Source organism: Impatiens glandulifera, chromosome 2 (genome assembly GCF_907164915.1).
Source record: "Impatiens glandulifera chromosome 2, dImpGla2.1, whole genome shotgun sequence".
In the NCBI taxonomy this organism is placed as follows: domain Eukaryota; kingdom Viridiplantae; phylum Streptophyta; class Magnoliopsida; order Ericales; family Balsaminaceae; genus Impatiens; species Impatiens glandulifera.
Window position 1 is genome coordinate 36,774,811 of NC_061863.1, and position 21,956 is coordinate 36,796,766.

A 21,956-nucleotide genomic window follows, 5' to 3' on the forward strand; every position below is an offset into this window, starting at 1 on the left:
GCAAAACGGTTTGGTGAGCGCGGTCCAGATTTTGTCTTCAAAACGGTCATCTTTCGAACCGGTTTTTTCCGGTTGGAAAAGTAATTATATAAAGTTTATATAATTATTATTATAATATTATTATAAGAGGAGTGATAGGGGAGGGAATGATGTGTCACTACATCACTGGTTGAAAAAAAAAATGTGAGGAGAGAGAAGAAAGAGAAGTTTTGTTATTTTTTTGGCTAATCAAATTGCGACACATCATTCTCTCCCTCAAATTCCCTCTACCCAAGCTTTTTACCGTAAACAATAAAGAAAGAAGAAATATGCTGAAGACGAAGGAGAAAGCTTGAAGACGAAAGAAGAAAGACTATTGTTCTTCTCACGACTATCTAATTTTTTCTTAACTCACGACTATTCTTCAGATCTTCGACTGTTCTTCGGATCTACGTTTGTTCGTCAAATTTACGGTTGTTCTTCAGATTTTCGGTAAATATAAATTTTTGTAGTATTTCCGATAATATGTTGGTTTATCATTGATGAGTAGCAAACAAATAAATATAGGACTGATAATATAAAAATTCGGTTCAACCAGTAGTTTAATCGGTCGAACCGAAGTACACCAAAAAAACGGGTTGATGATCGAAAACCTTGATAAAAAGTACTTGGAGTTGCATAAATCTCGTCTATAAGCTTCTTTTCCATCCACTTTGATCGCCAATTATTGTTGATTCAACAAATAAACTACAATTATTTTGTTTTTAGATATCAATTCATCATTATATATAGAAGATTCCTCTTCAGTTTGATTTTCTTGGTTAACTTAGAATTTGATTCTTATTCATATGCAAAGCAAGAAGATGGATGGAGAAAAGTCTAGAATGAAACAAACTTTGGATTTCGTAGATATTTTTTAGCCAATATTTTTGCATTCATTACCAATGACACAAAATAGTAACTTATTTCCATGGAAACAGGCGGAGGAAGGTCATGACTAGTTCTTTTTAATTAAAAAAGTTAGTAACTTATTTGTATTGATTTGCTTGAACATTTACAAATGCAACCTAAGAAGGGAGTGTTAAGCTAAATAGCATCGAAACTTTGATTTTTTTTTGTTTGAGAATCCTATAAAGCAAAATCGGTATCAAATACGACAAAATAAGTATCGTTAACTTTTTGTATGGTTGACCAATCCGATACAGTTTAAATGTGTATTGGACACGTTTTGGTAGATATTTTAAAAAATAAAAATTTTAAAATCAAATTGAAATTTTTAAAATTTTTAAAATTTTAGAGACAATTAAAATTACTAAAATTAAACAAATTAATTTTCTTTTTCCTAATCCTTCATTATTTCTCTTATCATTCCCTTTTTGCTTCTTTTTCTAACATCAAGTTTTTATCTCTATTTATATAATACTAAATTTATTTAAATATTATATATATAATATTTTTATAGTTTTTAATAATTTGCGTATTTTAAATGTATCAAATCCTATATTTTCAAATTTTGTCGTATCCATATCGTATAAGTGTTTGCTTTGATAGATGAAATTTTAATTATTCTTAACACAAACCCAGTTCTAATTTCTAAAGATGTTTGAAACTTTTTCAATTGCATGGAAAATAAAGATCTGATCAATTACACCCCAATTAAAAAAAAAAAATTAGTTTTGTAATAAAAATGTGATTCCAAACCAAAAAGGGGAAAAAAAATCAGGATATGTATACCAGAAAGCGCTCTCTAGTCTCTCTCTCTATATATATACTTATTTTATTCTTGAAAAAGATGAAATAAATCAACAGATATAACTACTGTGAAATTGCATCTGCATGGTTGACAACTTTTATTGCATGAGATAAAAAGTTCATTTAAGGCTAAGTAAAAACTGTCAGTAACTTATAAGTTTTTGTGTTACAATTCCTCTCCCTGCCCTTGATACTGCTGCCTATGAAGTAGTAATTAAAGTACATGGTAAAAAAATATATTGAGATACCTGAACAGGCACCATTTTACAATTCATCTTTCACATAGCCATCAACTGCTGCTGTGTCTTTCTCTGGCTTTTGGAGCTTGAATGGCACTGCAGCGTGCTTCTTGATGAACTTGTAGAATTCCACCACTGTTCGATCTGTCTCAACCGTTATCTGGAAATTATGATCAAAACAATTGTTCAATTTTTGTTTTTCGTATCCTTTTGGACCACAAAATTGCGGTAAAAACTAGTTTAAGGAAATTCAACCACTCACTGGTTCAAAACTCTTATTTCCAGCTGGGAAGAAGAGAAGCGTCGGGAACCCATCAGGCTGCAAAAATAAATGGACGGAAATATGTTATTCTCATCAAGTTTGAACGGTTTTTCTTTAATTATTAGGATAAATCGGGATTTCTAAAAATAAATTTAAATTTCTACCGTATTGTAACAAGGATGGATGGAATTAAGTCAGAAGATTGATCAGGCGAAGCCTGACTGTGATTGTTTCGATGTATTTTACAATTCATGAGAACAAGGAAAAGATGGAAGCAAACTATTATTCTTTATTGACAAATGCCATTTGGAAACACTTTTTTTTATATGAATTCATAACCATATGAGAAATTGCTTAAATGTTTGAATCTCTATGACTAAGTTTTGTTTCCAAATGTGAAATGTGTAACTGATCCACGTAGAGATAAGATATCTCACAAAAAAAAATCAAAAAGTGTCTCCGGTGGACCCCAAAACACTTTATGTTTTCTGGATCTGAATTCAAATATAAATGAGAAACCCGAATGTGAATCTAACGTTAGATATCTTATCTAGATTCACATTCGGATGAGATCACGTTTGGAAACAGAACAATCTTACACAGATTAAAAAAAATTGATTAGGGTATGCCTAATGAAGGCATACTCCCCTTCTCCTATTATATGATACTTATATGTCCTAATTATGTGAAAGTTTTGGTAAAAAATTGCTCTTTTACCCATACAAAGCACATTGATCTTACGCAACATAATTGATGTAGGGTGAACTCTAGGGAAATGTTGTCTCTAAAGAATGACAAAAGTCCTATTATAGTTTATACAGTAGGAAAACTGCAATCATGTCACATAAAATTTAGATGAGAACAAGATACCTTGGCTCTTGGGTGCTCGTTTGTGGTACCATCCATCTTGGCAATAACAAGTGAATTAATGCCTTTCAAATGCTTGGCCAGTTTGTTGTATATTGGCTCCAGTGACTGACAATGTCCACACCATGGAGCATATATCTAGTTTAAGAAGCAAATGTTTATTATTGTATGATCTAACACAATAGGAAAGTCTTATTATGGGTAGTGGAAAAGGATAAGAACCTCTAGAAGAACATCCTTCGACTCGTCGAGAACAATTTCATCAAAATTTAGGCCAACAACTATTTTTACATCTTCATCATTCTGAACCACTCAAAAGTAGAAACAAATTGGTATTAATGATTTTGGAATAGTTTAAGTATTCCTGAATTTTTTTCAAGCAATTGATAACAACTTACGTTTTCTGGAATTGGATCTGACTTGAAGAAAGGCTTGAGTTTGTCCTCAAGAAAATCATCTCCAAATGACTGCAACAGAATGTAATCTCATTCATATGGATATATAAGAACAAAATAATAATAATTATTATTATTATTACCTTAACGCTTTCTAGAGTCAATTCACCATCCAACACAAACTTTCTGCTGTCATCATTACCAGTGTAAGCAAGAACCTGCATGTATTGCATCCGACATCATACTCTGGTCATATTGGGCCTATTTGAAAACTAGTATTTTGTGGAAATCATGACTTCTATTGGGAAATTGCCAAAATTAAAATTGGTATAAGATATTTTTTGGATCACAATACCGATAATTGTGTGATATTTGTCAGTTCATTTGGTCATACAAATTATTTTATAGAGTAAATTATAGGGTAGTTTTTTACGTCATTTGGTTAGACAATACTTTCTTGATCATGAACATGATCAGATTTTTTCTTAGATCATAATCCAGATTAATTATTTAGTTCATTGTGATTTTTCTCTGTAGATATTTTTCGGGATCATGATTGAAAAAAGTTGACAGCAAATCAGCCCATTAGCTAATAAAAAAGTCCTTAAAAGGACAGGAGAAAACTAAAGCAACAAGATTACAGGAAAAGCTTACTTTTGGAGAATCCCCAGTAACACCAAAATAATCTGCAACTGGTTTGCCAGCATCTTCATTGTCCAATTCAACATAAACAAAGATGATCTACAAATATTCAAACTAAATTAGAACAAGAAAATACTTCCACCAGTTACAACTCTCCAAGGTCTTGGTGAATGGCATGCAAAGAATATTTATTTACACATGTTTCTGCAAAATGTTTTGAATAATATAATCAAGAATTCTCATAGCTACTTCAGGAACATAAGAGGGGAATGTTAATTGACTACAGCCAGCAATAATATATATAAAAAAAAAAAAAAACATACTCCATTGAAATGAATGAGGCAACTAATAAACAAACAGCTTGGAACCTATATTGTTCTATTAAGTAACTTGGTTTCATACTTACTTTTCCTTTGAAAGATTTTGCTGCCTCTTGGAAGATAGGCAAAATTTTCTCAGACTCATTTGAAGCAGCAAAAAGCAATAACTGAAACAGAAGAATTTACAATTCCATACATTAGAAAAAAATAATACAAATCTCTCAATTATAACAATGTAGAGGTAAGCATGAGTTACCTGCTTCTTAATTGGATTCTCAAATATCTGAGGAGCAACTTCCCTGGTGAAAATGGTCACTAGTGGAAACTTGTTCTCAAATACAAAACTTGCTATCACTGACTTGGAAAATTCACCATCTACACATATTAATACATAGAATTGTAAGCTAAAAGTTAAACAAAGACCATTTCCATGACCTACTATAACTCTTGATGCATGAAGGCTAACCGAAATGGCTAATTTGTTCAGCTTCCTTTTTAATCATCACCAAAGCCGGACGTTTGGCTTGGGGATCAATGTGGAAAAGCTTCGCAATGTCCGGACTATCTGTTTGATAGAAGTTGACATCGTCTTCTAGCCTTGACGCAACACTAAGCTCCTCACTTTGAGTTCCCTGCACAGACAACTTATCAATTTTGATAAAGCAGATATTTGGATTCTCTAAAGTGAACCAATATATTTATCAATTTGAGATTTGATACAAGTTCACACCATCTGAAAAATTCTATTGTGTTCACTCTGGGGAACATAGAGCAATTGAAACTCAACATTCTAAAACATCAGCTTTCCATAGAAGTCAATTGTGTTTGACAACACAATTTATCACTTAATCCAAATAAGTAAGTGCTTATTTGAATTAAGTTCATATGATAACATGTTTCTTTAAATCGCTTAATTATTTAGATTCAACTCAAATAAAATTTGATGTAATTCGGTAAATTATGAATAACTTGCACTATAATATAACAAGAGTGTCTCCTAAAAATTAATCAAATTGCGTCAATAAAAGGATAAAATAGTTTTAAAATACTTTCCTAACATTAGTTACACATTTTATCAAATCAACTTACATATCAAATACTTAAAATTCAGGTTTATTCAATCTTAATTTTTCGAACACTTAACAAATTTGGCACTTAATATATGTTTGAAACAAAATATCTGAACATCAAAATGATATTTGGTTCACAACCTAGGAAAATCAATGACAAAATAGTGATATTTCCTACAGGATTACAGGGCTGGTCTTCTATCCACTTGGACAAAAATCTTAAGCAATTAATGGGTAAAAGAAACAAACAAAAGAGATGTCAAAGCCAACATGTTATAAATATGCCATCAATCTAACTCTTCAAAACTAAGATGCTTAACAACCCAGTTAATGTGATTTAAATTTCTACATAGAATGATGATCCACACAATTTCATCTTTTCAACCTTATTGCTTAATTTACAAGGTAAATGTATCACCAACATTATCGACAAGCATTTGTTTTGGATTCACCTCTTCATAAAATTTTTGGTTGTGCATAAGCATTACTAGTGTATTCCTTAATGGCACAATGGATGATTGGCTCATATAAATTATGTTATGCGTCAAGTGGAAATTGTGAGTGAAAAAAACTAATTTGTTTTAGTGTGCCCTCTAACAAGAAATATCCAACTTTTCAGATAATAAGTTTAAATTTATGAGATGGATCTTTGTTTAAGGATCAAGAGTATGTACCAGGAAAAATGAAGGGAGCTTGAATCCTGAAGGTCACTTGGAACTAAACCATAACTTTCTACTTAGCTGACATCTTTAAATCAAAATTTTTAATTCTGATACCTAGTCACTGCAGGCATCAATTATCACTTCTATTAGAGAAACAGATGAAAAGTGAATCCCGCGTGTTCAGAAACTAGATTATATCTGATTATCTAATGGAAGGTCTGATGGATGTCTAAGAATACAAAATTTGTGAAATCTACCAAAGAATATGACAAGGAATGAAATGAAATGCAACTGATAAGAACCTTGCCAACATACCAAGTACTAGTAATTGTTTAGAAAATAAAGTGATGTGTATGCCAAAAATATATATATTGAAAAGAAGCCTGCAATTACCACCAAATTGTCAATGAATCCCAGGACTACTTTGGCTTCAGACTTCAATATGCGTTCTGCTTCCTCAATAGTTGTAATGTTGTGGATTCCAGGGCCGGTCTTCTTCTTCACCCAAGATACAATAGCATCTCTGCATAGTCAAGCATAAATAAATTCAGAATGAGGCTGTAACTGAGCCAACTGGCTTGTGAGCAGTTTGGTATCTATTTGATGAATCCTTGTTTAACCTTGACTCAATTTCTAAACAAGTCAAAATTTGAAAAGTGCACAACTTATTCATAAATCTGAAAAATGAACAAGATGTATTTTGTTGGAAAAAAAAAAGTATTATAGGGATGTGTCATTGGCACAAGTGGCACCTTGGCCACGCAATCCCACCCCAGAAAACAACAAGATCTATTATAAGCTCGCGAGTTTACTTATTATAAAATCAGCAATATAATAACATTTTGGGTGCACTAATATATGTTAAGATTCCTTTTAATAAATACATATTTGGAAAGTAATTTAAGATGATTTTATGATTAAAATACAATAAATTAGAAAAATATGGAAGAAAGGTGCTGACATCGCCGAGAAAGCTCTCAGCCCATAATCAAATTCCTTTGAATCTCATATTAACATAAGCATGTGAATCAGTTCATTAGGTTCCAAATTTTTATCGTGGATGACTCAATCAAGATCGGATAAATGTTCCAAAATTAATAAACAGACATAAACTTAATAAGTTTGATTAATTTCAGGTTGCTTTTACTCTTATGTAGCAACAATCACAAACTACTGTAAACAGAATTAAGACAGTCAAGAATTTTAATGTGCAAAAATGAATGATTTATGGGTTACTCTACAACCATGTTTAAGGAGACACCTAGAACAAGGTTTAATGCATTATCACCAGCAAAATAATGGTAACAGATCCATAAGCTTCAAGTTAAATTTATGTTCTATAAAAGCAAGATCCGATACACGATTTCAATGTTATATTCCCGAAGATTAACACAAAATTAGTTGAATACAAGCATTCCATTTGAAAATTGAGGAACTTATCGATTAAGCATCGGTTCAATTTAAGTATGTTCATCATCTGAGTATTGCAGCTAGCTAATTATGCTAAAAGGTTGGTTTTAGAACTGAACCATTCAAGCAAATGCAAGATTATGAGAAATAAAAAGCAGAGCAATCAAAGAAGAGAGTAGTTACTTGTTCCTCTGGCCAGAATAATCCTTATGAACACCGTCAATGAAGAAATATATGGTTGGAAACCCCTGAATCTCGTACTTCTGCGCCAGTTCGCTCTCTTCTGCCGCATCCACCTTCGCCAACACAACTTCGCCCTTCAACTCAGTAGCAGCAGAAGCGAATTCCGGCGCCAATGCCTGGCAATGGCCGCACCAAGGAGCGTAGAACTCCACCATCACATAATGATTATTCGCAATGAAATCGGTGAAGTTTGAGTTCTTCAGAACCACCACATCCTTCTCGTCAACGATCGGCGGTGAATACGAATCGTCCTCAGAATCGGCGGCTCCCTCTTCCTCAAGGTCGTCATAGTTGTCGAAGTCTCCTAAATCAGAACCTCCGAACTGATGTAGATCTGGTACGGAGCTGTCTTCTTCCAGAAACTTGAGATCTTCATCAATATCGGAATCTTCAGACTTGGAAACAGTTGCTGTTGTATAGCAGAAGAAGGTACTTGATATGAATAGAATCGAAATCAAGAAGATCAGAATCGAACTGGCCGCCATTAACGCGATTATAGAGAGAGAAAGAGTGATCTGGATTGAAAATGAAAGCAATTATTTTATAGTCAACTGATCAGCAAACAGTGTGACTCACTCACGTTGACCAATGGGGGAGAAGGGTCATATGTATGACGTGGCGATCTATCATTCGGGGAAAAACATGAGTTTTGTCATCTTTTGACGAATGGAAATCTGCCACGTATGTACTTAATGCATAATGACCTGAGAATTGAACGAATTAAAGACAAACATGTTTGATTACATTGATATTGGATTATTTGAAAATGATAAATATGCATAAGCTTGTTTGATCTTGGGTGATTTGATTAGTTGGGCTTGTTTGAATGTTTCCTTCCAAATAATTTATAGTGATTAAATGATCTTTTTTTTGAGAAACTTATTTAGATGAGTGATTCTTTTATGGTTTGTAAGTGTGTTAGTTTTCGGACACTTGAAAAACATGGGTGTTGATTTTATACTTCAATCATGCATGCAATCCAACTAGATGAACATGAGTTATATGTTTATTATTACTCTCTTATGGGTGCTTGGAAATGAAGGAATGACTTTATATAAAGAGGAGTTATAGGTGGAGGAAATTTTGGAAAGGAATTGGAAAGGGAATGATTATTGGTTGGAAAAAATGAAAAGTGGAAGGAGTGCAGGTCAACCCATAATCCGACTCAAGTATTCATTTACTCTCACATTGCAGAACGATCTTTAAAACAATTGATACACTTTTATTTTTCAACTCAATTAGTTTGACCTCTAGAGTCCACTTCTTTCTCATATTACGAGTGAAAGAAAAAATGTAAAGATTACAATTAAAGTAGTCAATGCGAGACTTACTATATCCATATGAATTATGACCCCTATTTCTATAAATATGATTGAATTCTTCCATTATTGTTTACTAATAAAAGTGAAAATGTGAAATATTTATTAAAAACTATTGATGAACAACCACGTTCATCAAATTTGGTATTGAATTTATAATATAAAGTGTTATTAGCCTATTTGGTTAAATGATTGTACAAAATTTTTAACCGTTATAAGTTTATGGGACAGTCAACCCACAATCCGACTCAAATATCACTTAACTCTCACATGTATATCCAAATTAACCACAACTCTCGATCCGGCAATCTGGACACTTTAAAAATTAAGCATCATTATATATATATAGATAACTATTATTTTTATAAATTTAAAAATAATATTTTTGGAATCATTCTAAAATATATGTTGAAATTACAAAATTGACCAAAAGTGGGGTGTTTAGAATTTCATTATCAAATTTACACTATTTGTTTTTTAATTATCCATACAAATTGATTTAAATGAGACTAATTTAAGCTTAACAAAAAGAAATAAAAAAAATTGAGAAAACATATTTTTAAAATATCCACTTAATAACAAAAAAATAAATAAATAAAAACATGATTAATTATCATCTTAACTGATTTACTAAATAAAATATATTTCACAATAGTTTAAATGATTGATTTCTAGTTTAAATTTCACAATATTTTATATAAGTTTTACTCATAGTAAAAATAGTAGGTTTATTAACTTCACTCTTATAGGAGTATTTATTGTAATTTTCCAAACTAGACAATAGAATTAATGAATATCTACCATTATAAACTATTTCCTATTAATTACAAATGCCTTTTTTTAATATAGATTAATAATCTCCTCTAAAATTTACTTGTATAAATCAAATATACTTTTATTAATTGTTGAAAAATCAATTAAAATATATAAATATTTTTTTATGCACCTCACATTATTTATACATACAAGACAATGAAATTTGCATCTTCACGACATGGCTCGAGAATCATAGTATGTGATAGCACAAGAACCATTCTTCATGTTGAATGACGGTCTTATAGACTATATACAGCAAAATCATTACAATTTGTATCGGATTAATTTTATCAATCATATACAGGGACGGACCCAGAATTTTGAATTGGGGTGGGCTTGAAAAAAATTTAGGTTGGGCTTAAAATAATAACAGAAAAATTTTGAAAAAAACAAGTATATAAAAGTAAAATTTTACCATTTTTTTAATAATTAGATAAAAACACAACGAATTATATTAATTTTTTTTAAGAATCCTGATCATACATTTCAGAATTGAGCCTGAGTTCTTCATATCTGAGTTCATTGAGTACATCAACTCAGCAATTGGAAAGACTTCAATTGATAAGACATTAATCTCAGGCTCTAATTTTCTCTATGGGCAGCAAAACTATCTATTTCCTTCTTAATCATCTTTAAAGCATCCCAAACCTACATACAAACAAAACATTAATAAAATCTTGACATGCATGCATGACAATCTATGCACACACAAAATGAGAAAATATTTGCATTTGTTTGAATGAAAAGCTATGATTTCTTTCATACTGGGACATAACGCGATAGAACCGAAGAGTGTTGGTCTAATGTTGAGTATATCTTCCCAATTAGACCTACAAGCATATCTACTTGGTCCCCCAACATGTCAACCTGAGACAAATAATAATATTTTCATCTACGTAAACTATGAATATTAAGAAAATTATAAAATACGTGACTTTGTAAAGGTTCAAATTTATTAATGTGAAATACTTAATGATGTATTTTTGCACCTCAGCTTCAGCGATACGAAGATTTTGACATCGTATAAAAAACGCCTTTTCATAAAGTGTCGCCTTTTTCCTTAACGAAGTTGTGATGGTTATCAAAGACTTCACTTGTTGCTCCAATTCTTCTAACCTAATTCAAGCACTTCAACAAATGTTCAACCCATTGTTGAATATCTCAAATTGACTCATATTTCAAGTTGAAGGGTGAATTTAACATTTGGTGCAAGTTGAGATATTTTTGAAAATGGTCCATATTTTTTTGAAAATGGCTCATGTATTAAAAGTTGGGATATTAATTTGGTACAAATAAAATTAAAAGGATCGAATTGAATATAATGCTCAAGTAGAGGAGGTGATAATGTACCAAACTTTAAAATGACACAAAGGAATGTCTATGTATATTTCAAGCTTGTTATGGGGGTTGTTATTTTTGGTGTCTTATAAAAAAACAAGTTTATATATTTGTAAAAGAGAAAGAGAAATAAGTAAAAGAACCTGAAAAAATTGTTCTCTAATCTTCGACATGCCACGGTCTCAAATTCTAATATAGTTTCCTTGAATCCCGTCAAAGGAAGCGACAACAACCGACGTGCTGCACCTAACGACAAGACCTCGTCGTTGGTGTGCCCAAAAGTGTACAATTTTTCCTGTGTATCTATTTGACCTAGAGTAAACAAAAACTCCCTTAACAATGCCTTACATTGTAGCAATTGTTGTAAAGATTTCTCCAATTTGTCCCTTATAGAACTAAATGTACTTTCCTCACTATTTAATAGCCATTGGATCATATCTCGCTCATCGGCCTCATCACATTCCATTGCCACCATTTCATTCTTCGTATTATGTTCTTTTATCTCCGAGCTCGCCCTACACATCAAAACTTCACCCATCTTTAAGGAACTCACGAGAGAAATTACTTTCTTCATCAACCCATTTTTCAACCATTTATCGAATTGATGTGGCTCTTCTTTGCTGTCGTAAACGTCTTTCATTGCTTCAATCATGATCACACTATAGATTTCCTCCGCGATCACATTTCCAAAGTTGTCTAGATTTCTTTCCTTGATCATTTCTCTATAAAAAACCTTGTAAATTTCCTCTCTTATGAAAAACTCTATTTCAATACAATTCGAAGATTTATTGATGGATTCTAGGGTTTTGAGATCTTTTACCAAACCTTTTAGAACAAGTTTATTGATATTATCCATAACAAACATTTTGATTCCCGAATCTTCCCGTTCTTCTTCTAACTCTCTTCTCGATTGGACCATGACCTTGTTCATATTATGGAAAGTTGAATCAGTTTTTGTCGTCCATTCTTTAATCATTTCCATGCAAATGACCTTGAAAACATCCTCTCTTATTAGCCCTTCAATTACAAGATCATGAGACGTTTCATCTTCCAATTTATGCTGAAAATCTTTCACCAAACCTTTTAAAAGAAGTTGATAAATTTCCTCCATGATCGACATTGTCAAAATTGAATCATCCCTCTCTTGTTCTAACTTCATTCGATTTTGATCAATCAAGATTGAATCTTTATCCATTTTCTCGGCATTCCATGCAATGATTTCATCCAAATGAGCAATAACTTGATGGAGGTTTCTTTCCATTCCATCATCATCTGTCCCCTTAAGTTTCTTAAAAGCTTGTTGAACTTTCCCACCAAGAATCTCTCCTTTCAATCGTTTCAATTCTCTGTTTTGTCTTCTTATAATAGACTCATGATTCTTAATCATCTTAGCCACGTAGTTACTTCCATCACTATCTTCATCTTCTTCCTTTTCCTTACCTTCTTTTCGAATTTCCGGCGTAGGCTCGCTCGTTGTTCTTTGAAGTTTTGTGGGTATGGCTGGTTTGGACGGCGCCGGCGTCTCGTCGGCGATTAGACCCGCAAAATCATTTCTTAAAACAATTACCTTTTCGACAAATTCAGATAAATTAGGCCCATCGAAATTTCTTTGATTCAGATTCTCAATGAAACCCTTGATCATAATTAAAATGGTATCTTTTTCCACTTCGAATCCCCAGATCTTCTCTAAATCCATATTATCATCTTCAAAAATGTTCTTACTCTGTTTACACACTCTGTTCCTTGAGAAACAATGAAACTTAGCTGTTAACGAAGCCATCTCTTTCTTCTCCGTTTCTTGCTTCTCATTAGTCCAATCTGCAATTGATAGTTCGCTCAGACGGACTTGAATCTGGTTTAGGGTCTCGTTTAGATCCAACAGCATCTTTTGGCTGTTGGTTTCTGGGATTTCTGAGTTTTCTTGTATCATTCTTGAACAGCCTTCGACAAGGATCATGGCGAGGTTGTAGTATTTGGATCTGGAATTTAGGAATTCGATCGACCCGTTTTTATAATGGATGTTTTCATGTTCTTTGTCCATGGCGGAGATTAAGACTCTCATTAGTATGATTGAATCGGGACTGAACCAGTTGTCAACTTGGCTGAATATTTCATCCATTACTTCTTCTTCTTCTTTGAAAAATAATACAGAGTATTGAAAGATAATCAAGATGTAGAGAGAGAAATGAACCATTTCATCCAGTCAAGTTTCCCCTTGTAAACTGGTTGGTTAACCTGAAATTTAGCTTAGAAAATAGTTACTTATTAGTTTATGTTGAATTAGAGAACTCAATAAAATGATAGTTTAATTAAAGTATAAAACTCAATTTTATAAAATTATACAAAATCATAAAATCAAAATTGTTTATAAACTCTAAAATCTTAAAAGTTGTTTAATGTACCTATATCAAACTCATTAAGTTTCTCTAAAATTATAAAATTGATGTATATCTATTGATTTTATACATTTTTCTAATAAAAATCATATTTCCTTATAAAAAAAATTCTACAGGACTACAATCAAGACTGTCAAAATCGAGAGTTTACGTAAAATCGTTGGTCAGTTGTAAACTCGTAAAATCTAGAGTTTACTTAAAATCGTAATAGTTTAATTTTAAAAAATAATAGTTATATATTATTCTTATTTATATATATAATTAAATATTTGATACCTAACCAATTTTAAAAATATTTATATATAAATATAAAATTATTTAAAAATTAATAATAAATAAATAACACTATAAAAAAATTATTCTTACAAAATTAATTATATTAATTTATTTATTTAAAAAATAATAACTTTATTTTTTAATTTTTAAATATAAATTTGTTTTTTAAACGTAAAATCGTAAAATCAAAATTATTTATAAACTCGTAAAATTTTATTATAGTAAATTTAAAATCGTAAAAGTTTACCAATTTAAGAATTTACTTAAAATCAGACTCAGACTCGTTAACCTAATGTGAAATCGTAAAATTTTAAGAGTCAACTCGAGATTTTAACAGCATTGGCTATAACCCATTCATTCTTTTTTCATTGTTTGGATAACCATTCCAATAGAATATAATTTCTCAAATAAAATGATAAATTCCTAGAAATTTTAATCAAGTCCCCTCTCCTTATAACCAAACTTTATCTCCTAAAAATGTAGCTACTCAATAGCCTTTAGTAATCCCAAAAAACTATTATAACTTAAATTTTGAGATGGTATTCATTAGCAGGTAGGAAAATTAGATCTTGTAGCTAGTATGTAAAAACAACTACATAATATTAACATTCAAAACCTTCCCAACTCCATTTACTCCTAAATAAAAGCTAAAAGCCTCCACCTAACACCCTTTTACTTCTACTTCTACTTCTACTAAACATGATCTTCTTCCCAACAACTCTTTAACTTGGGAGTTTCCTTCAAATATATATCATCATAGGGGTTATCTTGTTTCACATCAATATACTGTCTTGTCTTCAACACCTGCACCAAAAGAGGAAACTTCAGCTTGGTTTTAGAAATTAAGATTCTTTGCACTGAGAAGCAGGGCACGTCATACAAGTATCTCGTAAAATGCCTTTGCGCTCTCTCTACTGCTTTTCTTCTGCAAGACGTGCGATAACTTTATCTCCTCATCCTGTTTTTGTTTCTTTCGGTTTTCAAAGTTTTTGTACAGAAACTTTGCTAGCCTTCTGCACAACACAGAAAAAAAATGTTCTTGTCAAAGGGAGAAAAGGAAAATACAATGAAATTAATAGACTTTATTAAATTTACCTTGTTCTTGTCGACAATTCATCTGCAAGCAAAAACACATCAGAATGTTATGTAAGGTAAAAATATGAATGTTAATAATTCAGAATAGAAAAGAATCTAGGGAAAACAAATATACATTTTGATTTCTCATTCTGCACATCCTCTGGATTGCCTCCTCCTGAGACATTCATTTCCTGAAATACACGATGATTCTCCATTATCAAGCTATGTACGAACAGCAAAACAGAATTGAAATCAACATGTCGAATTAGATAGATCTGTCAACTTCTAGAAATGTCCAGAACATGTAGACTAGTCTAGAAGTCTATAGAAGATTGTAGATACCCTAGGATATAGAAATATAGGAAGCTTTGCTAGGAAAGCTTCACATGTTCTAGAAGAAGCTTAATTCTAGTCATCCATTTGTATAGATCTCCACCATCCATTTATGGAGGACACACGGCAGACTCACCCAGACTAATCCCCGGGGAAGCTAATACAACAACCCGCCGCCATGCGCCCATGAGAATCAGAACTGACACCTTAAGATGGTAAATGGTAAAGCCCCTTAGTCCAAGCACCATCTTAGCTATCAAGATGGGTTGATGAATACAAGTATACAACTCATGAATGTTACAAACCCTAGAATTAATTACTATTCCCCTCATTTTAAGAGAGCAATTTATATTTTTCATTGATGATGAGACTAAGATAATGCGAATAATGAAATTAAGAAAAACATCAGCTAGTGGCTATAGCCGTCACTGAAGGAGGCAACGAAAACTTGTATTTAGAGAAAAAAGTTGGAAGGAAAACCATAGATAGAGAACCCTTTTCTGTAGCCTAACAAAACTAATATTTATTTACTGAATAAAAAATGGAAACAACTTAAATATAGACAGACAATCATGACAATTATCTTTAGATAAATACAAACTAATAATTATCTAAATATAATTGATCATTATCTTTAACATCGAGGAAGGTATAAAATTACAACAAAAAATGTTAGTTAGCCTATATGAATTGGCGCATTGTAATGTACAAACCTAGAGATTTAGGATTTTTAGAATAAAGGTAAATGAGAAGAGAAGGGTATATCATTCCTAATTCAAAGCCCGGCATATTATGTACTCTACTATATAAACTACTAATAACCCACTATCTTAATCAATTAATTACAATATTACACTTATACTATTCACTAATATCATTCCCACATCCAGCGCTCTTAGAAAAAGCGAAGGGGTGTACAAAACTTACCTCGTCTGCAAGACTGAAATTTAATTCTCCATTCTCTTCTAACAAAATACCCTCTTCTGTGTTGCTTAAAGAAGACTTTGCGGGTACAAAACTGTCAGATTTAGCATTACCAACACGAATAGCTGATATCGACTCAACTCTGTCCTTTTCTGGAACAGGAGATATACTATGAGCATCATAATCTAATGTATCTTGGCCTTTAACAGCTTCATCAACAGATTCAGTAGTTCTAGCTATTCTATGTCTTTCATCTTTCTCTTGAGCTTTAGACATCTTTTTAACGAATAGGAAACCCGAGTTGTTATAAGCAGCACCTGCAAAGTGTTTTTTTTTCCTGTAAGACACAAATTACAACCCCGCGCCGCAGTGCACCATAATATTAGACATTTAAAACTCACAAGGCACTAGGGGATCTGAAAAAATCTGTAGGAGATTTGATAACCGAGTTGCTTTCCAGATGTGTAGACATGTATGAGGAAGTTTTGTTCGTTTACACACAAGGTCAGAAGCGTCATTTATGATCTCTTTGACAACTCTGTAAAAAAGGAGGATCAAGTACAATATGGTTATTGGTTACAAGACCTGTTAGTTTCCTAAAGGTCCCCGAAGAAGTTAGTTATTGAGTAGACCGTCTTTTAAAATTGGGAACCTACGGGTTTTTAAGATTTTCAATACCCATCTTTCCCGAAAAAGATGCATATTGACAACTCTTTCTCTCTTATACACAGAACACAAACATTTTCCAATATATCCTCCTCTCCCATCTCTATCAATCTGAAAACCAATTTACTCATTACATTGCTACACTCTGCATTGAATGAATAATTGAATAAATTAGCAAGATTCCATATTCCAGGGGATCTAGGAAGACACCTAGAGCTTTGTTTTGATTTGGGTTCTTTTACTGATGTAAGATATCATTTGATGAAAAAAAGTGCTTTATTTGGATTATTATGATCAAATGACCAAAATATACTTAGAATTTAATATTTAAATTGTTATAAAAAAATAAAATGGGGGATATTTTAGTATTTTAGTCAATGATATGAATGATTTGATTGATGCAATAGTCTGGGAGACTAGATTGCATTGTGAATGGTCTTTCCTATCATTGTAATCAGGGCTTGTTTGATGTGGTTTATTTAGATTTAAAATAATAAATGCGTATTTTGGTCACTTTATCCAAATAATCCACTTGCTCATCACACAAGACTATTTTCAAATAATTCAAATAACCCAAGACAAGAAGACCCTCACATTAACAATTATACCATAGTCCAAATAAGGTGCAATAGGTAAGCCCTAAAATCTATGAAGGTGTAAACAATTACTAGAATTATCAATATTTTCTTGAAAATTGCAAATTGAGGAATCCAAACTCAGACATACTTGTTCGATAACACAATTACATCATCAAATGCGCATTTCCTTTTCCTTGGAATCCTAGCTCGCTCCTTTGCAGCCGGAGTGCTGACGGCCAGAAGTTCTGGCGTGGTCACTCCTGCATTCAAGAAACAATTTTCTTTTTCTTCTCCTTATCAAACATTTTTTTATACAATTTAAAAGACAGTAAAAATTAAAATCAACTTATGGAAATATAAAATGAACCTGAAGTGGCAGGAAACTTTGATTCTGGAGTTACATCAAGTATAAAATTTACTCGGTGGCTTTCGGTATTCTTTAATGGTGTCATCGGATCATCAGCAACTATATGTTCTTCTTCCATTTGCTTCTTCTCTTCACCAATCAAGTCAGGAGGTTCTTCTTCATCAACAATGAAACCATCATTATTAGTGTTGATATTAACTTGTTCTACTCCTCTAGTGGTGTCTAGTTCTTCTTCACTCTCATCGAATAACATAGGTTCAAGGCACTCTTCTAGTATAAAATTAGCATTCCGTATATTCTCCATGCTGTTCTGCAATATGCTTTTGGAATGTGATGGGCTCTTTACCATTTCATCGTCCGTAATAGTGGTACTTTCATTATGTGATGAGATCCCCAAATTACCATGGTTAACATCAGTAAGTGAATCAATGCTGCATAATTAGAAAAATTTAGTAAGGGGGTGAGAAAGAGTTGTTATTTTTCATGTTAGATCATTGTTGGGGAAAATCTAAATTTGTTATGATTGTAAAAAATCACAATGATCTAAAATATAATCTGATCATGATCCGAAAAAAATCTAATACCAAATGAAACAAAAAAATTACACTATAATTTGGATAATGATATAGAAAATGATTTGTATACCATACAAAAATTACACTATAATTTGGTGGATCATGATCGAAAATAATTTGATTATGAGTGAGAAAAATCTTATATCAAAGATAACGTAATCGTTTCAAACGAAAATAATCATTTTCAATTTTAGCTTTGGCGATTTTCCAACGAGATCGTAATTGTTTCAAAAGATAATGAAAAAACACTAGTTTTCAAATAGGCTCATTGTTTACCATCTATTGGCAGATTGAGAAGTAGAAGGGACTCCAAAGCAAGTAGCAGTTTCAATAGATGGATACTGTGCATTGTATAACTGCATCATAAAATTAAGAACTCAGAGGAACAAATGATTAACAAGGACAATTTTATTAGCAATAGTAACAATATGAATATAAAAATGAGGAGCAGACACAAAATTTTATGTCTAGAAAACTTTTTGAGTTGCTGAAACTCAAATTGGTGGAAAATGCATATTGTTTGATCTTGGGTTATACTGCAAGATACCAAAAGGGATTATGGGAGAAAATCTTGTTTGATCTAACTTTACAAAAAAACAGTTTATTTGGGGTATTTTACCAAAATACCCTTAAATTTAATGATGTGAACAAACGAAGATGGTTATTTTGGTATTTTGATTTATGCTTTGAACGATAAGATTGAAGAGTTGATGGGATGGTGGTTTAATGTATCAAACAAGTCCATAGTCATTGAGGTTTATGTGAACTTTTGCATAAACCATTGGACAAAGTTGTGAGATGTGTCGATGGTAAATCCATTCATACTGGCAACAATATAAGCCAAGGGCCACCAAGATCTTATGTGGTTCAGCCAAAACCAATTAACACATTCAGTTCATTTAGAATGAAACAGTACAACTAATGACCATAAGTTGAGCTTCTTCTCATATCAAAACCCTCAGATGATTATTCACATAAACCAAATAATGTAGGATAATTTTATTTATTTTATAGGTTAAAAAATAACATACCTTGTCTAATGGACAATGACCTGCATCACCACTTGTCCGAGCATCTATTTTGTGAAATTATTGAATTAATTAACAAAAAATATGGTAAGTAAATCCAAATAAGCAAAGAGAGAAGTGACTAACAATGAGTACCTTGATATGTAGTATCTTCATTAGGGTTCATAATGAGCCTGCAGAAAACTCAGAACAAACAATAACTGTCAAAAGTGATCAACAACAAATATATTATTGGTAAAAGATTATTCTTCTCACCTGGTGTCGTCTTCCACAATCTCTAGATCAAAAGCATCAAGTTCAAACCTCTCAGGTCTAGTCACAGTCATGTAAGATGATGCAAATGTAATAGGATTGACAGCTATACTGGAACTTTTCTGGCCAGCAAACTGACAGATTTCGATGAGGACTTGATTGCAATCATTGTAAAGATACTCTACTTTCTTGGAGTATATTCTCACAACACCCAGAAGAAGATATGCCAGGATTCTATAGGTAACAACAGGAACTTCATCTAGCAGAATCTTTTCTGAACTCGGAAACAAGGAGAACAAAATGATAAGGTATAAGAAAAATTAGAACAGAAGCATCTATATGTGGTTTAGTAATCAAGATTTTTCAACTAAAGATAAAATAAGAAAGCAATATATGCAGATGTTGAATTTTTTATTTATTTATTGAGACCAGGGTTTTATTCCCTAAGGAGGCTACACACCATCCATTTCTATGACACCCAACCTTGAGACTTAAATCAAGGTGTTTAGTAGAAATCTTATTAGCTCAAGACTGTTACCGCTTGATCTAACAATGCTTACACTAAAAGACTATAATAAAGCTTTCAAGATTAACAAATTTTAGTGACGCGCATGAAGGAACACAATAATGTTGTTTCGAAGGAGAAGGCGGTTTCTAATAATACAAACATTATTCATAGCAAATCTTGAACACGTTGAACATCTCAACCATTAGGTCATGTTGAATTGGTAATAGTATTATCTTGACATTGTGATGGAATAATTAAGTCTTTTCATACTTGCAACAGGCTTTCTGATAAACATACAAGTTTCATTCTTTGAACCCTTTGGTAATCCATCGTTGGTCATCAATCTCATCTACAAGGATGAACTTTAGATGATTTATTTTTTACTTGAGTAAGGTAGGTTTTTTATTTCCTTTGGATCATTTGTTTGATGTTCACTAAGGAACATCTTTTTAAGGTTTGCATTTTTCTTTGTGTTTGTGATACTCAGCCTATTGGGTATCCTTTATTTTTGCTATTTTGGTTTAAGGTTGCAACTTTCACAACAAACAAACAAACAAAAACTTGAAGAAGACATGTTTTCATGGAGATGATTTTCTAAACAAAACCTGGAAAAAAAAAACATTATAAGTGTAACCCTAGTTTTCAAACAAAAACAGCTTTCTTCCTGGAGATGACTTTGTAAACAGAACCTGAAACAATACCTTCCAAATGTATGAACTATAAGTATAAAAATCATGTCTCCAAAATACAGAAAATGCAAACACATACAAAATAAGTGTAACAAACAAACACAATTTCCATAAGGGTAAGACCAGTAATTTCAGGTTCGAGTTTGATGAGCAGTTTAAAAAAGTAAAACCGCTAATTTCATTTCTATGAGTTAATCTTCAAAAAAAGAATTATACAGAGAAAGAGAACATTGAGACTGACCAACAGAAGAAGATATATCCGTCTGAGCCACTTGATCTTTCTTAAGCCTCTTAAGACAATGAGCGGCTACCCAAATATTACCTAAAGTTCCCTTTTTAGAAAGAAGACACTGTGAATAGAACATTTTCGTGTCCCCTCAACTGCTATTTCTTCTCTCTTTTCCTTGAAAATTCAAAATCTCAGCAATGAGACGCCATCACTGCTCTCTGCCGCTTACGAGAAGAAGAAGAAGAAGAAACGGTCGATACTGCAAATAGAGTCTCAAAGAAGCCTTGAAATATTCTTCAAATAACCTATCCAAGGCTTTGTTTGAATTCTCATCTATTTTTACTTTCTTAAAAACAACCAAGATATACTAATTTAACCATATATTAAATTAGTTGTTTAGTCCGGAAATTTGAGGAGATCACACTCAAAAAGGGTAATTACGGAAAGTGCAAAGATTAAAAAAAAAGCGCTGGATTTTACTATTTTTGGACTATTTTACCCATGTCGGAGGTTGCATGACGCAACTGAAATCGCGAGAAATTTGAGGAGATGACCCTCAAAAAGGGGTAATTGCGGAAAGTGCAAAGATTAAAAAAAAAAAAGCGTTGGTGACTCTTTTTACTGTTTTTGGATGATTTTACCCATGTCGGAGGTTGTGTGACGCAACTGAAATCGCGAGATTTTTTTTCTTCGTCTCGCAACTGGGGTTGCGTGACACTATTGCGTGACGCAACTGGGGTTGCG

The 21,956-nt window shown here is 32.2% G+C and overlaps 3 protein-coding genes across 5 annotated transcripts; all 3 read right to left on the bottom strand.

Moving 5' to 3' along the window:
• Window positions 1-1,814: 1,814 nt before the first annotated feature.
• Window positions 1,815-8,361, bottom strand: LOC124925965 (protein disulfide isomerase-like 1-4). Its single transcript, XM_047466113.1, has 12 exons — window positions 7,782-8,361; window positions 6,582-6,711; window positions 4,923-5,088; window positions 4,713-4,831; window positions 4,543-4,623; window positions 4,149-4,235; window positions 3,638-3,712; window positions 3,498-3,566; window positions 3,322-3,402; window positions 3,103-3,237; window positions 2,233-2,289; window positions 1,815-2,130 (listed from the first exon to the last, which is right to left on the bottom strand). The coding sequence occupies exons 1-12, from the start codon at window positions 8,324-8,326 to the stop codon at window positions 1,996-1,998; spliced, it is 1,680 nt and encodes a 559-aa protein (XP_047322069.1). The 5' UTR covers window positions 8,327-8,361; the 3' UTR covers window positions 1,815-1,995.
• Window positions 8,362-10,558: 2,197 nt separating this feature from the next.
• Window positions 10,559-13,441, bottom strand: LOC124924618 (WPP domain-associated protein-like). Its single transcript, XM_047464631.1, has 5 exons — window positions 12,355-13,441; window positions 11,458-12,219; window positions 10,966-11,092; window positions 10,742-10,843; window positions 10,559-10,624 (listed from the first exon to the last, which is right to left on the bottom strand). The coding sequence occupies exons 1-5, from the start codon at window positions 13,431-13,433 to the stop codon at window positions 10,559-10,561; spliced, it is 2,136 nt and encodes a 711-aa protein (XP_047320587.1). The 5' UTR covers window positions 13,434-13,441.
• Window positions 13,442-14,490: 1,049 nt separating this feature from the next.
• Window positions 14,491-21,467, bottom strand: LOC124926770 (sister chromatid cohesion 1 protein 2). 3 transcript variants are annotated; one of them, XM_047467061.1, is made up of 13 exons: window positions 21,225-21,467; window positions 19,790-20,060; window positions 19,670-19,707; window positions 19,538-19,581; window positions 18,783-18,862; window positions 17,932-18,362; window positions 17,713-17,845; window positions 16,722-16,858; window positions 16,324-16,637; window positions 15,197-15,254; window positions 15,082-15,103; window positions 14,867-14,999; window positions 14,491-14,790 (listed from the first exon to the last, which is right to left on the bottom strand). In XM_047467061.1, the coding sequence occupies exons 1-13, from the start codon at window positions 21,346-21,348 to the stop codon at window positions 14,680-14,682; spliced, it is 1,896 nt and encodes a 631-aa protein (XP_047323017.1). In that variant the 5' UTR covers window positions 21,349-21,467; the 3' UTR covers window positions 14,491-14,679. The 3 variants fall into 3 exon arrangements, with proteins under 3 accessions (XP_047323017.1, XP_047323018.1, XP_047323016.1); XM_047467062.1 differs by having other exon boundaries at window positions 17,713-17,824; window positions 19,661-19,707; XM_047467060.1 differs by having other exon boundaries at window positions 19,661-19,707.
• Window positions 21,468-21,956: the final 489 nt, after the last annotated feature.

Excerpts from the sequence above, each read along its gene's own strand:
- LOC124925965 (XM_047466113.1), bottom strand. The coding sequence starts at position 8,326 with ATGGCGGCCAGTTCGATTCTGATCTTCTTGATTTCGATTCTATTCATA. Across the intron at positions 6,712-7,781 it reads TATTCTGGCCAGAGGAACAA|AGATGCTATTGTATCTTGGG; the intron begins GTAACTACTCTC and ends TTGACTATGCAG. Across the intron at positions 2,131-2,232 it reads GAAATAAGAGTTTTGAACCA|ATAACGGTTGAGACAGATCG; the intron begins GTGAGTGGTTGA and ends CATAATTTCCAG.
- LOC124924618 (XM_047464631.1), bottom strand. The coding sequence starts at position 13,433 with ATGGATGAAATATTCAGCCAAGTTGACAACTGGTTCAGTCCCGATTCA. Across the intron at positions 10,844-10,965 it reads TTCGTATCGCTGAAGCTGAG|GTTGACATGTTGGGGGACCA; the intron begins GTGCAAAAATAC and ends TATTTGTCTCAG. Across the intron at positions 10,625-10,741 it reads TTCTATCGCGTTATGTCCCA|GTTTGGGATGCTTTAAAGAT; the intron begins GTATGAAAGAAA and ends GTTTGTATGTAG.
- LOC124926770 (XM_047467060.1), bottom strand. The coding sequence starts at position 21,348 with ATGTTCTATTCACAGTGTCTTCTTTCTAAAAAGGGAACTTTAGGTAAT. Across the intron at positions 16,859-17,712 it reads GTAATTGTGTTATCGAACAA|AGTTGTCAAAGAGATCATAA; the intron begins GTATGTCTGAGT and ends CCTTTTTTACAG. Across the intron at positions 15,000-15,081 it reads GAATTGTCGACAAGAACAAG|AAGGCTAGCAAAGTTTCTGT; the intron begins GTAAATTTAATA and ends TGTGTTGTGCAG.